General features: G+C 39.1%; 2 protein-coding genes across 3 annotated transcripts in view; both read right to left on the bottom strand.

Moving 5' to 3' along the window:
• Nucleotides 1–49: 49 nt before the first annotated feature.
• On the bottom strand, nt 50–7,354 carry LOC121966889 (presenilin-associated rhomboid-like protein, mitochondrial). Of its 2 annotated transcripts, none has more exons than XM_088078436.1 (10): nt 7,202–7,354; nt 5,568–5,772; nt 5,360–5,500; nt 4,066–4,114; nt 3,888–3,983; nt 3,079–3,228; nt 2,397–2,467; nt 1,613–1,714; nt 1,428–1,525; nt 50–557 (listed from the first exon to the last, which is right to left on the bottom strand). In XM_088078436.1, exons 1-10 carry the CDS (start codon nt 7,276–7,278, stop codon nt 437–439), a joined length of 1,110 nt encoding a protein of 369 aa, XP_087934562.1. In that variant the 5' UTR covers nt 7,279–7,354; the 3' UTR covers nt 50–436. The 2 variants fall into 2 exon arrangements, with proteins under 2 accessions (XP_087934562.1, XP_087934561.1); XM_088078435.1 differs by having other exon boundaries at nt 5,568–5,775; nt 7,202–7,350.
• A 4,460-nt stretch (nt 7,355–11,814) lies between these two features.
• Nucleotides 11,815–14,868, bottom strand: part of col4a4 (collagen, type IV, alpha 4) — a 43,486-nt gene continuing 40,432 nt past the window's right edge. The window contains exon 48 of the mRNA XM_088078312.1: nt 11,815–14,516. Coding sequence (XP_087934438.1) covers nt 14,259–14,516 — 258 coding nt within the window. The 3' untranslated portion in view covers nt 11,815–14,258. The remainder of the gene's footprint in view (nt 14,517–14,868) is intronic.

Here is a 14,868-nt window from a genome sequence, read left to right as displayed (position 1 = left end):
AGAGGGACTCCGAACGCGCACCGTTAGACAGAAAACACGTCCAGGCTCGTTAAAGCCTTAAATTAATTTATTCATCAACAAAAAAAAAACCCAAAAAAGATAAAATCGAACCGTTTCTAAAGCGTTTCATTTCTTTAGAAACTAAATCTTCTTCGTTTTTTATTTGAACGACGAATTGAAAAACATCGTCGACTCCGTCTCTGTCTCCATGGCGACTAAACGCAGCATCTGAGGAGTTAATTTATCTCTAAACAAGCAAACAAACAAAATGTGAACAAAAAAACAAACGAACATGAATCGCGACTTCAGGTCCCGGCGTGTGTGTGACATCATCACCTGTCCCGGGGAAGCCGAACGGTGCAGTGATCCGGCTCCCGTCTGTACATTTTATACATCTTTACATTTTTTTTCCCATCAGCCCCGGTGTCTGAGCGTCCTACACGGAGCCGTCACCTCCTCTTCCGCCCCGCCCCCCTCCTGTCCTCAAGTCGTGCCAGATTTTGACAAACGGCTCTCGGTTCTTCCAGATCAACTCGTGACCGAACAGGACGTACCAGCTGGGCAGAGAGGGAACAGAGAGCATGATGGGAAATGAAGTTCAAGATACAAAGACTAAATAAACAGAAAGAAAAATGATAAAAATGCACTAACTTAAATTAAAAAATGCACAAATTAATAACAATAAATGCACAGATGTTCAAATAAAAACACAAACATTTATGTTAAAAATACACAAATTTCCAATAAAAACACAAATTTCCAATAAAAACACAAATTTATAATAAAAAATGTGCCAATTTACAGTTAAAAAACTCCTAAATTTACAATTTAAACTTGCAAATTTACAACACAAAACTTGAATTTTCTCTGAGATTATAAAGTTTAACCTCCGGGAATATCTCAGTTTTAATCTTGAAAATGTGGTATTTTTTGTAAAGAATCTTGTCCCCTCACACGGCTCCGTTTTTCTTGTTTTTATTAAACATTTAACGTCCCTAATTTTACCATGAACGTAAAAAATGTTCATGGTAAAAACACTCATAAATGGATTTTCATGTGGAAGCTTTTATGTCAAAGAGGAGACATATAAAATAATTATATTAATGAACTAATTTAAATATTAGTCATAAATAAATGAAATAATATATAAAATAATTGTGAGTCTTCTTGAAATGTAAAAAAACCCCAAAAGAACAATAAAAAATTTTCAAATCCATTGAGGTGAATTTTGACTTAAGAATCTCAGAGAATATCTTTTTTAGAGAGTTAAATCCTGAAAATTATTATTATTTTTTTAAAATCAGAATATTACGTGGCTCTCCGGGCTCCGTCATTTTTAAAATCATTATTATTATTATTATTATTATTTTTTCTGAAAATGGCCGTAAAACGCCTTCGTCAGAGAAATTAAATGAACACAGACTCACATCCCAAACATGGCTCCTCCTAAATGAGCCGCGTGGTCAAAGAACTTCCATCCCAGCACCACGCCGGCCGTATCCATGGCGACGATGGCCTTCAGAGCCTGCGGAGAGAGAGAGAGAGAGGGGGCGTGTGAGGTGACGCCCCGGCAGGTGAAAGCGGGTGAACCGGGGGGGAGGCGGAGTCTTACGTTTGCGGCGGTGAAGGTGAACATCGGGAGGAAGATGATGGACAGTTTGGCTTCGGGCATTTTGGTGCAGACGGCGGCGAGGACGGTCATGATGGCTCCGGACTGAAGACACACACAAACAAACCGTCACCACGGAGCCTCCACACCCTCACGCCTCCTCCGCTCGCCGCTTTCAAGCCTCCAACATTTCGGCCGTCAACATCTTGGATTTGTGGAGCCAGAAGTGACCATATTTGGGCAAGAGGGCGGAGCTGACTAACGCTAGCTGTTAGCTGTGTTAGCACGATGCATTTACAGCGGCGGTCAAATGAGAAGATGCTCAGTTTTTACTGGCATAAAAAAAAACAAGCTTTAATAACAATAAATAATCATTAAAACAAAATTTACTTAACGACAAAAAACGAAACATCCGACTGTTTAAAGCCACTTTTGCTCAAAAAAACTTTTAGCAACTTGTTGAAATTTACTAATGTTTACCAAATAGATTACCAGATAAATTTAGTAAAAAATTACCAGAATCTTTTTTTCAAAATTACCAGAAATTTACAAATAATTACCAGATATTTACTTACAATGTATTAAAAATCTACTGATAAATTTACCAAAAATTTACCAGAAATCTGCAAATTATTTACCAAATATTTACTCACAATTACTTCAAAATTTGGAAAATTACCGCACATTTACAGCTGATTACCATATGTTTACTTAATAACGTATAATTTGGCAGATATTTACTTAACAGACACAGTAATACTGAGAGTAAAGCAGTAATGTTACTTACGGCTCCCAGAGACGGACCGAACCTCCCGGTGGCCGTCTTACACACGTAACTGACAAACGAAGAAATTACACCTGAAAGACAAACAAACATGCAAAAAATAATAATACATAAATTATACATTCAATTAAATGATTCATTTTCCTGTGGACAAATAAAGTAAATATACAATTAAAAAAACACCTGAAATGTTTTCTTTTATCGTTTATCTTTATAATGTTTTTTTTTTTTTTTTTTTTTTGCAAATTCATTAATAAAATTTAGAATTTTTTATTGGAATAATATCCCCCTCCTCCTGCTCGGTAATTTTTATTCATTTATTTATTTTTACCTACAATGGTCCTAAAAACTCCCACATCCATTATTCATCAAATCAAATATTTTAAATGAATAATTAAGAAGTAAAAAGAAAACATTATGGCATTTTTGGTTTTTTTTTAAATTCTGGTGATTTTTAAAGAAAACATTTTTTTGCATTTTCTTTTTTTCCGGAAATAAAAACTAAAATCAGCTGACACATAAACGTTTTTTGCCTTCGGAGTTTCCTTTAAGAGCAGGAAAGGAATCATTCAGAAGCAGCGATTTTGTTTCAAAATTTAACGCTGGAACCAAAACTGTTTGCTGCTGTCCCGTCCCACACGAGCGACCCGTGCAGGTGAGACGCGGCGTGTTGTGACGTCAGCACCTGCCGACAGGTAGACGGCCACGAACTGCTCTCTGCCCAGCATGGACACGGCGCTGCTGGAGAAGCTCCACAGGACGTACATGTTGGCCGCCATGTGGAAGAAGGAGAAGTGGCTGAAGGCGGAGAGGAGCATCGGGGAGCACAGCGTCTCTGCAGGAGGACAGAGGACGGGGACAGAGGACGAGGACAGAGACAGAGGCAGACTTTTAACCCTTCGCTGACTGAGTGACGCGTCGCTGGTTTAATCAGCTGAGTCTAAAACACGTGAGCAGAGTTTGGGACCTTGAACGCAGCGCGCTGAGGATCTGAAACAGCTGCTTAACAGTCAAGGCTCAGACACAGTTTGACCAATAACTTTCCAGGACTATTCAAGGACCTTAAGGCAACTTTTAGAGGCCAAAAATTCTTAAAAATCCATTGATATGCAAATGTTGGCCTTTTTTTTAAAAAAAAAAACAAAACATTTTTTGGTGATTTTTAAAGGAAACATTTTGGAGATTTTTTTCTTTTCTTTATATTCTTTTTTTTTTTTAAGAAAAACCTGCGTGTTTTCTTGAAAATTCACCAAAAATGACACCACCATTTATCAGCCAGAAACTGTTAAAAACAGAAATTATTGTTGGATTTTTTAAAAATTTTGGACGGTCCTTGAACAACTTTCAGGGTATATTTGGTTTTCTAAAACTTTTCCAGGCCTGGAAACTGCTATTAGTAAATTCCATGATTTTTCAGGTTTTTGGTGACCGTGCGAAGCCTGAATGGTGTGTGTGTGTGTGTGTGTGTGTGTGTGTGTGTGTGTACACACTCACTGGACGTCGGGTTGGAGGTGAAGTATTTGATCATGTAGCGCTGCAGAGACGGGACTCTCCAACAGCAGAACACCACGGCGTTAGCAGCAATGATCCCTGGGAAATAAACAGCAGGGTCACGTTTATTTTGACAAACTTTACTGAAGTTGACGCTGATGTGCGCTGCGGTCTGACTCACCTGTGACCGTCCTCTGACCCTCACTCAAGCTGTTCCACCATTGGTTGATCTGAAACACAAACAGCCAATCAGAGCTCAACACCAGCAGATTAATGAAACACTTATTTTTCACATTAAACGTTCATTTTAACTCACATAAGTTTAAAAATTAAAACAAGAAGTCTGTTTCTCTTTACAGCAACTTTCATCTGAGACTTTAAAAATATATTTTAATACGACTTTAAAAAAAAAAAAGATATTTGAATCAACTATTCATGAATAAAAGACGGCAGATTGTCAGAAACACATAACAAAAACTGAAGACTTTTCAAGCATTTTTAAGCTGTTTTCTTTTTGCATTTTCTAGCAGGGATGCAAAAATTCTGATAATATTTCAGGCGGACCTTCCAGTTTCCAAAATGCATAAAAAGTGAAATGTGTCATTTGGTGAGTTCGCTCGCTATCTTACGGGGAAAAATACTGAAAACTGGAGCCGTCAGTGAAGACTGTGAGCAAACGTAGGGTTAAAATAAATAACTCCTTTATAAAAGGTAAGGTGCGTGGTTACCACTGAGCTAAATGGGAACATTTTAACCAAAACATGCCATAATAACTTATATTGCTTTTTAATATTTATTTCTCCCCCCAAAAAGTTCACTATTAAAATGTACAATTTTTAATTTGACATGGGGCCAAATTCCTCAACGTAACTTCCAAGAAACGTCTTGAAAATTCACTCAAATTTTACTGGGAATTGGAAAAAAAAAAGAAAATTTACCAGAATTTTTTTTTTAATTCTAAATATTTACTTACAATTAAGTAGAAATTTACAATTTAATGTAAAATTAACATTAAAAATACCAGAAATCAATTGTAAATTTACTTACAAATCACCACAAATTTACTGAAAAATATTTTTACATTTTTTTTAAAAAACATATCAGAAATGTTCAGACAATTACGAACAACAATTCCCTAGAATTAAAAAGGATATGTACTTCAAATTTACCGGAAATGTACCAGAAATTTCCGAACAGTTTTCTAATTTAAAAAAAATTGGATATGTCCTTAAAATTTACACACAATTTACTGAAACTTTAGGAGCACGTTACTTGAAATAAACTGAATAATATGTACAGAAAAAAATTATAGACATTTACTAACAATTTAATGGAATTTTACTACAAATTTACTGAAAATATATCCGAAATGTTACTGGCATTTTACTGCGTAATAAAAAACAAAAAACAAACAAAAAAAAAGAACAAAAAACAAACAAACGAACCCTCAGTGTGACGTCAGAGCGACGGCTCACCTCTTTGCGGACGTCTCCTCGTTTCGGAGGTCGCAGCTTCTCCAGCCAATCGGCTCTGATCTCGTCGAAGTAGCTCTGGACTCGAGACTTGAGAGACTCGTACTGCCAGATGGCCGCCGAGCCGAAGGAGCAGCCTGTAAACTGACATGGAGTTAGCACCTGTCTGTGACATCACCGGTGACATCAGCGACCATCTCACATCACCTACCCCCACGGTGAAGACGAGCGGTCGCAGCAGCCGGCCGAAGGCCCGCGGGGAGCTGGGGGCGGCGTGCTGCGGCTGCTCCGGTCGGGGGTCGGGGGGACGGCGGTGGACCGCAGCCTCGGCGCCCAGCTCCTCCTCCACCTTCTTCGTCTCTGGTTTCTTGGCGGCTTTCCTGAAGCCGCAGCGCTGCTGGAGGCTGTGAGGCCACCTGCTGGACAGACGGAGAACTTCATCTACAGATTTCTATTTTTCTTTTACTGTTTAAAAACATGTTTTTTTAAAAATACTTTTCAGGTCCTACTGATCCCAAACAGTCAGGAGAAATGAACCTTTAAGACCGTTTGTCTCATTTTAGTCTCTTTTCTTCTTCCTGTTGTGATAACTGTGTGTGTGTTGATGCATGTGTCCTAAATGTAGTCCAGATTGTGTATTTGAGTGTAATCAGTGAATTTGCAGCTCAGCTCCTACAATAAGTCTAAAATACACTGTGGAAACTAAATAGTTACATTCAGACTGTTCAGGTCCAAAAATGCTCCATTGAAACCCATTCAAACTGACATTTTTGATCCCACAGCCATCAGAGCAGAAAAACAGGACTTGTATTATTAATATTATTATTATGGAGAAAATACATAGTATTTCGACTGGGTGCTCTATCACAGTCAATGCCGCTGCAAACCAGTCATATATATATATATATGACTGGTTTGCAGCGGCATCTCTCAAAATCAGGCTTATATATATATATATATATATATATAAGCCTGATTTTGAGAGAACTTTAATATGAGTGTGAATATTTGACACTGCACAAAAAAATAATAATGTATAAAAATCAATGTTGCTGTGGTTATCAAAAAAATCTACTTAGCATGTAGAACAATGAAAATGAATATTTGATATTTATGATTAGGACTGATGCTGGTAATAAAAGTGAAAATAGAAAATGATGTTAATATATAATATTTTTAAAGCTCGATTTACAGTCTGTGGCTAAAACTATGTTTGATGTAAAAGCGGGTTAAAGGGTTAAAAATGAAAACAAACAAACGCTCACAGGAGCTGAATATTAAACTGTGATTGATGTATTTCAGTAGAAACAGAGCCCGGCGGAGCTTCACGTGTTACCGTGATTACGGTCATATTTTGGGCTGTTTCTGACAGGATGTGTCCGGATCTCACAGACATGTTATTAGCATTATTAGCAATGTGAAAACATTATGTTGGTATGTGAAACAGCTGAAAATACATTAATATTATTTGATGATAAACAAAAAGACACCGCAGCTCAAAGCGTTATTGTTTAAAGTTATTAAATTAATCGATATTTCAATCACAAATTGATAACTAAAAGATTAAAGACATTAAAAAAAAACAGTTGAAATAGCTCTGTTAGCCTCCAGCTAACGTTAGCCGGCTAACACCCGGTTTAATCATACGGAGCTAACGGCTAAGAGCTAACAGAGCTAACGGAGCTAACGGAGCTAACGGAGCTAACGGAGCTAAAAACGAGCAGCGGAGCTCCGGCCGGGACAGGTGGCCTCCCTCCGGCCGGGACAGGTGGCCTCCCTCCGGCCGGGACAGGTGGCCTCCCTCCGGCCGGGACAGGTGGCCTCCCTCCGGCTGTGGACACTGACCTGCCTCCCCTCGCGGAGCTCCGGTAAATATCTCCTCCGGTCAGTCTGAGCAGAGCCGCGCAGCTCCTCCACGCCATGGTGGAGCCCGGTGACTCCTGGGTGACCCCGGCCCGCAGCGCGTTCACTACCGGGTCACCACCGAGGAAAGTCACCGGTCACCCCCCAGCGACCCCCGGAGGACAGAGACGCGCACTGCACACTAGACACTAATAGAGGACATTAACCGACTACTGCACAGACAAAGACACGTAGGAGACAGCGGAGGACAAACAGCGGCTGCAGTGCATCACTTATTTCTTAGTTGTGTTTATTCGTTAATAAAATCAAAGAGGATGCACCACAATGAAACAGTGACACAACAATATGAGTAATTATTTGTCCATATCGGTCCACTAATTTCAGCTCATTACTGGGTATAAAGAGCAGCACTAAGAGCAGCAGTGAGCTGTTTAAACTACTGTCCTGACATTCAGATGATTCATGACCATCCCTCAGTTCTCAGCAGCTATCACAGCATCATTATATCGCGTCATTATGTAGCTCTGCTTGATTTGAACTAAGATGACTCGTACAAATGAAACGTCTTCACACTAAACTGCCTTTTTTTATGTTATAAAAGAAGACATACCTTGGATTTGGAATTCTTTTCCTCCTCCTTATTCTTAGTTTTGTACATTGTGCACCTGAAGGTTTAGAGCTTTTAATGAAAAAGGCTTCTCTCCCTCTCTGAGGTGCATCAGTAACTCAAACACGACTTTCAGTCCGCAGCGCCATCAGGTCTCGTGGTGCAGGCTGCTCAGGGACGCATCAAATGATGAGAGACAACAGGGGCGTCTAGTTTAGGATGTTTGTTTTGTGAGTGCAATCAGCGGCACATCCAGGCCTCGCCTTGGTGTCTCCTCAGTGTCTCTGAATGTCTGGTCCGCTCTCATTCTCTGCCAGTGTCTCTGCCGGTGTCCGCTCTCATTCTTCGTCGGTGTCTCCACTGCTGTCTCCTTGGTGTCTCCCCCCGTGCCTCTGAATGTCTGCTCCACTGTCATCCTCTGCCAGTGCCTCCATGGAGTCTTTGGATGTTTGTGAGTGTGCACACTCTCTCCTCGGTGTCTCCCTGGTGTCTCCAAATGTCTGCTCCGCTCTCATTCTCCGCCAGTGTCTCTGCAGGTGTCTCCGCCGGTGTTCGCTCTGCTCTCATTCTCTGCCAGTATCTCCACCGGTGTCCGCTTCGCAGGTGCCTGCCCAACTCTCATTCTCCTGGTCTTTTCTCCACCAGTGTCTGTTCTGCTCTCATTCTCCGTCGCTGTCTCCAAATGTCTGCACCACTGTCATTCTCGGCAGGTGTCTCCGCCAGTGTCTGCTTGGCTCTTATTGCAATCCAATCCTAATCTCGCCTCGGGCACCAAAATGGCTAGAGCCGGCCCTGTGTTGGAGAATGTGCGTGCTCTGTCCAGTTCTCACAAACACACACACACACACACACACACACACACAGGGCAACAGGAGCACAGAGACACACACCCAGACAATAATTTATTTTATTTTACTTTGATTGTAGTTATTTCATTTTAAGTTAATTTATTTGATTATTTTGTTTTGTAATTTGTAATTCTATTTTTTATTTAATTTCACTATATTATCTATGTATTCAACTAATTAATTAGTCTTTTGTAAAGTTCACATAAACAACACAAACTATAACTAAACTTCTGGGCATGACTTTCACAGTTAAATTATATTACATTCAAATAAGAAATACCTTTTTCAGATTTCTTTTTGGATATTTTATTTATTTATTTCTCAGATATTTCTGGATTGTTTTTATATCTTCCTCGCGTTTCTCAAACATTTTCTGGCTTTTTGATTGATAATAATTTTCTTATGTATTACTGACATTTTTTCTATATTGTCAACTGTTTTTAGATATTTTTCTAATATTTTTGATTTTTGTTTTTCTTGCAGCGCTTACAGAGATAAAAAAAAAAAAAAGTATATTATTATTCAAATTTTCTCCCAGGTACTTTACCACAGTTTTTTCAAGCATTTTACACATTTTTCTTCTCCGATATTTTCCGTCCCGCTCAGAACAAACTTCTGGACTAAAATAAAAAGTCTGTGTGAGACTTTGATGCGATTTATTAAAGAGTCGTCCGTCCACAGAGAGTAAAATGTTTCACAAGTGTTAGTGAGAAGTTTCCTCCTACAGAGATTAAAATATCACCGACAGATTTAAATACAATAAAAACATGATGATGACACAGTGACCCCTCCCCCTCCTCAGGTATCCATGAAGCCCCGCCCACTTTATAACACCTGATTTTCTCCTTTGATCTGTCTTTTTTTATATCTGCGTCTTTGATTAAAAAAGATTTACTGCTAACTAAAGCATCACGGGAGCCGTAGTTAAAATAAACATTTCTCCGTCATAAACACGTTCGTGCATTTTACTTTGTAGGAGAGAGGAGAGGGGCGGGGTTTCACCGAGTCACCGAAAAGTTACCAATAAAACAAAAAAACAAACAAACAAAACATCAAATAGCACCAACATTAATTTCAGGCTAAATAAATACTCTGATGACATTTACAGTAAAAATATAAAACGGTCGAGTTCAAACATATTTACAAATCACAGAGAGAGGAAACAGAACCGGGAGCAGAACCAGGACCAGAGATTAACAACAAAAAAAGATCTGGAAACTGAAGAAAATGTCTAAATCAAAGTTTTTTTTCTCTGCAGTTTGTAAAAAATGGAAATATTTGTAACCTGACGGCGACTACAAACCTTTATTTTTTTAATATGAAACTATCAGACAGATAAATATTCAAGTCAACTCTAGAACACAATTGACGACTAATTAAAGTTTGAGCTCCTGGTCCTGCTTCTGGTTCTGGTCCTGGTCCTGGTCCTGCAGCTGATGTTCGTCTGACGGCTCGCCGCTCTCTTTGTTTTCACACTGAAACTGAAAAACATGAATAAAGAACTCGGAGGGAGAAACTCCGTCTGATCTGAAAGAAAACTGGAACAAAAACACGTTTCAAGGTTTAATGTCAAATATATTCACAGCTTCTCACGCGATTCGCTCCCTACGCATCCACCAAATACTGACCGACCAATGACACGCAGTCGCTGCCTCCCGGCTGACCAATCAAAACACAGTCGCTGCCTCCCGGCTGACCAATCAAAACACAGTCGCTGCCTCCCGGCCGACCAATCAGAACGTTTTTCAGTGCACTTCTGGTTGTGCTGTGGGCGGGGCCGGAGGCGGGGCTAAAAGTTCAACTCAGGTTTTTCTCTCGTCGTTCTCGCCGATGAGGAGAGAACGTCACGTCAACGCCGCCAACCAATCAGCTGCTTCATCACAGGATGTGACATTACAGAGACTCACATCGGAACCTCGGATTTATTTCACAATAAAAGCACTGAAATAAGTGTCGTCCAGATGAAACGAGGGAAAGATGTTTGCGTTGTACATTTCTGTAAACCACAGACACGTTACATTTTCATGTTTTTACGTCGTGGACACATTTCAACGTGTTTTCTTAGGCACAAACAACACTTGGTTAATTAAATAACATAATTAAAAAAAATAAAATATTCTGCAAATTTAAAACCTTCCAGATGTGGAAAACAGTTTTGATAATTTAATAATTTTTTTAAAGCAATTTCATGACTTTTGGAAACTTGTAACGTATGTAAACACTTTGTTTTTAAGGGTTTTTTTTTACTTGCATTTAGGCAACAAAAGCAGGTTATATTGAAAAAAAAAAACAACAACAAAAAAAAATCATGATTTGGCTCGGGACAAAAAAAGCAGACTCCCAGGTGAAAGTCCAGCGTTGTTGGATGCATCCACCTCCCCGCCCGCCCAAAATGTACTTTGTCCCTCTTCATACTACAGAAGTTTCCAGTGGCGTTACAGACGGTCACGAAAGGTGCGTCTGTTTATGCAGACGAGAAAGCGCCGGTATCTGCCGAGCTGGGTTGTCACCTGCTGCCTCTAAATCAGCTGTTACACATTACTGGACTTTCTCTGTGTACATGGCACACTGTGGGTTAATTTATTCAGACTGATGATATTTGAGACTTCAGCTTCTGCACAGCTGTTCGATCCCTCCGTTGCACCTTTGGTACGTAGATTTTGTGTTCTTTATATTCTATTTTTCATTTAATATTTTTAAATAGCTTCTATTTTTTTATCTCATGTCTTATTCTGTTAAAATGCACCAAAACACAAAGTCACATTTCTTGTATATGTAAATGTACTTGGCAATTAAAACCAATTCTGATTCTCAAATCTGCCGTGCCCAGTGCGTATCGTACGGCCGCAAACAATTCATTTTGTACACAAGTGTCTGACAAAGCGGAGCAGAACGGGCTGACGTCACCATAGAAACATTAATATGATATAAAACATGCAAATGAAACGTGTTTGTGGTTTGCAGAGACGTACATCGCCGACATTTTCTGCTGTCGACCGTGTTGACTTTACCGAGCTGATAAAAAGTTGATGTTAGGAGATAAAAAGTCTTCACCCGACAACATCAATAATTTGATTAGTTTGACTAGGACTGAAAAACGTAGTAGCTTATAATAAAGATAACACAGTTTATTGAGTATAAATTAACCCTTCAAAACCTGGAGCGACTTTTCTTTTCTTGTGCTGCATTCATGTCTTTCACAGTTATTTCAATCGGTTTATTTCTTAAAAAAACAAAAAAACAAAACATGGGACAAAAGGCAATGAGCAGCTGGACAAAACAATGTCCCACAAATTAAATAATTATTTTTAAAGGGAAAAGTGTCCAGATTTATAACTGCCATAATCATGTTTTTGAACTTTCACATTTTTTTACTTGCATTTAGGCAACAAAAGCAGATGGTTAGATAAAAAAAAGAGCAGTTTGGCAAACAAATGTCCCACAAATTAAAAGATCTAAAAAAATGTTAAAAAAAAAAAAAAAAAAGCTAGGGAAACTTGTCCACAAAACTATATTTATTACTGCCATTATAACATCTTTGAAATTGTTTTAGAAAATTATTATTTATTATCATTTTTAAGCTTTTTTGTATGTTAACTTTTCCATTTTTTTGTTTTGCTGTTTGGGTTTTTTTTTTTTTTTTGCATTTTTGTTTTTTTTTTCTACTTCAACTTCTTGGTGATGTCTTTTTAAGTTTCATATATTCCCATGTTTATGAAAGAAATAAAGCTGATTTAGACCAGCCTTCGAAGGGTTAACCTCTCAGCACTGCTAACAGTCTAAATGAGCGTAAACATTAATGTTTGAACACGAGGTGGTGACGTGTGATTATTTGGCACTTTAACTCTCCAGCGTTGGTGGAAAAAGCAAACAAATTGGTTTATACGTTATTAAATTCTCAATTTACCTTAAACTTTATTTTTCGGGATTCGGAATCCCATGAATGCACATTTCTTTTGAATAAATGTTAAAACCTTTTTCTCTTTTTTTAATTTGGTGAAAAGGCAACATGTCATTTTTAAATGCAGATTGAAAAATATCTTTCTGCCTACAAATGAAAATGAAAATTTAAAGAATTAACTTATTCATTTCCATGACTCTTTGTGTCAAAGCTACAGGGAGAGGGAACAATACAAAATATTTAAAATTATGTTACAAAATATGATAAAGTATATAAAGTAAATACATTTATTTTTGAAAGAAATGAAAACAATTTGTTTAAAGGGTTAAAACTGTGTTTTTAACACATTTGACTGGAATTTGAATTTAAATGCAGCTCAGCGTCGGTATCTCGAGTCACCCGGTCGTCCTCTCATTCATGCTCTGATTTGAGTTCTTTTAAATTGGGATTAAAAACATATTTTTATGAACTCACTTTTCTGTAACTTTATACATTTTTTGTTTTGTTCTTTTTGTTCTTTACTTCTTTTTTTAGGGCAGATGGGAGTTTTGCCGTATTCTTTTTGTGTAATCTGTGAAGCACTTTGTTTTGAAAGGTGCTTTTTACGTTAAGTTATTATTATTATTTTACATAATAATAATAATAATATTGTTCTCATTATTGTTTTTAAAAAGTTGTGAAAGAACAAAAAAAAAAGAAAAATCCTGCGTGCTGTGCATCACTCATACTGACACGCCGTGTTCACCGCGTCACGCGTGCTCTGATCGATGCCGCCGTCCTGAATCCGTTTGATCAGGTCAACATTTTGTTTAAAATCTAAAATTTGTTTGATTTGTTGATTTAAACATGAATACATTTAATATAACTTTTGGATCTTTGACTAAATGAAAAACAGACTCACGTGGTCGATTGGTCTCTTATTTGGTTGGTTGGTTGATTGATTGTTTATTTAGTTGGTTGGTTGCTTGATTGATTGATTGATTGGTTGGTTGTTTGGTTGATTGTTTATTTAGTTGGTTGGTTGGTTGATTGATTGGTTGGTTGGTTGGTTGATTGATTGGTTGGTTGGTTCGTTGGTTGGTTGTTTGGTTGGTTGGTTGGTTGATTGATTGATTGATTGGTTGGTTGTTTGGTTGATTGATTGTTTATTTAGTTGGTTGGTTGGTTGATTGATTGGTTGGTTGGTTGGTTGGTTGGTTGGTTGATTGGTTGGTTGGTTCGTTGGTTGGTTGTTTGGTTGGTTGATTGATTGATTGGTTGGTTGGTTGATTGATTGGTTGGTTGGTTGGTTGGTTGGTTGGTTGGTTGGTTGGTTGATTGATTGGTTGGTTGGGTGGTTGATTGATTGATTGGTTGGTTGGTTGGTTGGTTGGTTGGTTGATTGGTTGGTTGGGTGGTTGGTTGATTGATTGATTGGTTGGTTGGGTGGTTGATTGATTGATTGGTTGGTTGGTTGGTTGGTTGGTTGGTTGATTGGTTGGTTGGGTGGTTGATTGATTGATTGGTTGGTTGGTTGGTTGGTTGGTTGTTGGTTGGTTGGTTGGTTGGTTGTCATTAACGTGGCAGCCTCTCCTCACTGAGACAAACAGACGAGTCTCGTCCTGTCCATCCCCTTAGACTCTGCAGGAGGCGCAGCAGGAGGAGGAGGAGGAGGAGGAGGCGGCGGCGGCGGCGGCGCTCCCCTCACTCCCTCATGCAGACGTTGCACCTCCCGATGCTCTCCCTCTGCTGCCAGCCCTCGGTCAGCGTGGTGGAGGAGCCGTTGGAGGCGGAGGGCGTCGCCTCCACCCGCGTCAGCCAGAAACTGTAGATGTTGGCGAAGTAGTGGCAGGTTCCTCGGGGCCCCTGACACTCCACGAAGGGCTGGGCCCTGAAGTCTGTCAGACAGCTACCTGATGATGTCAGGGACTGGCCGCCGCCCTCGTCACCTGCACCTGTATGCTGCACAGGAAATGACATCATTGTTACTGGGTGTCCGCCGAACTTCCTCCAGTTAGTTTAGTTACTGTTACTGTATACAACTTCATACAGCAGGGACACGAAACTGTCTCTGCTTAGGGGCCACTTTTGTCAAAAGACAGGAGGCTGGGGCCAGTCTCAGCAGCCCTAAACAAATTTTAGGACATTTCTGGGATTTAAGGACATTTCTGGGACTTTAGGACATTTCTAGGATTTTAGGATGTTTGTTGGATTTTAAAACATTTTCAGTATTTTGGGACGTCTTTGATTTTAGGATGTCTCTCTATATGGAATATTGTCGGATTTTAGAATGTGTCAGATTTTTGGACATTTC

Source organism: Plectropomus leopardus, chromosome 6 (genome assembly GCF_026936395.1).
Source record: "Plectropomus leopardus strain MGB_pleo_1.0 chromosome 6, ASM2693639v1, whole genome shotgun sequence".
Taxonomy (NCBI): domain Eukaryota; kingdom Metazoa; phylum Chordata; class Actinopteri; order Perciformes; family Serranidae; genus Plectropomus; species Plectropomus leopardus.
This window is presented reverse-complemented; position numbering and strand designations above follow the sequence as displayed.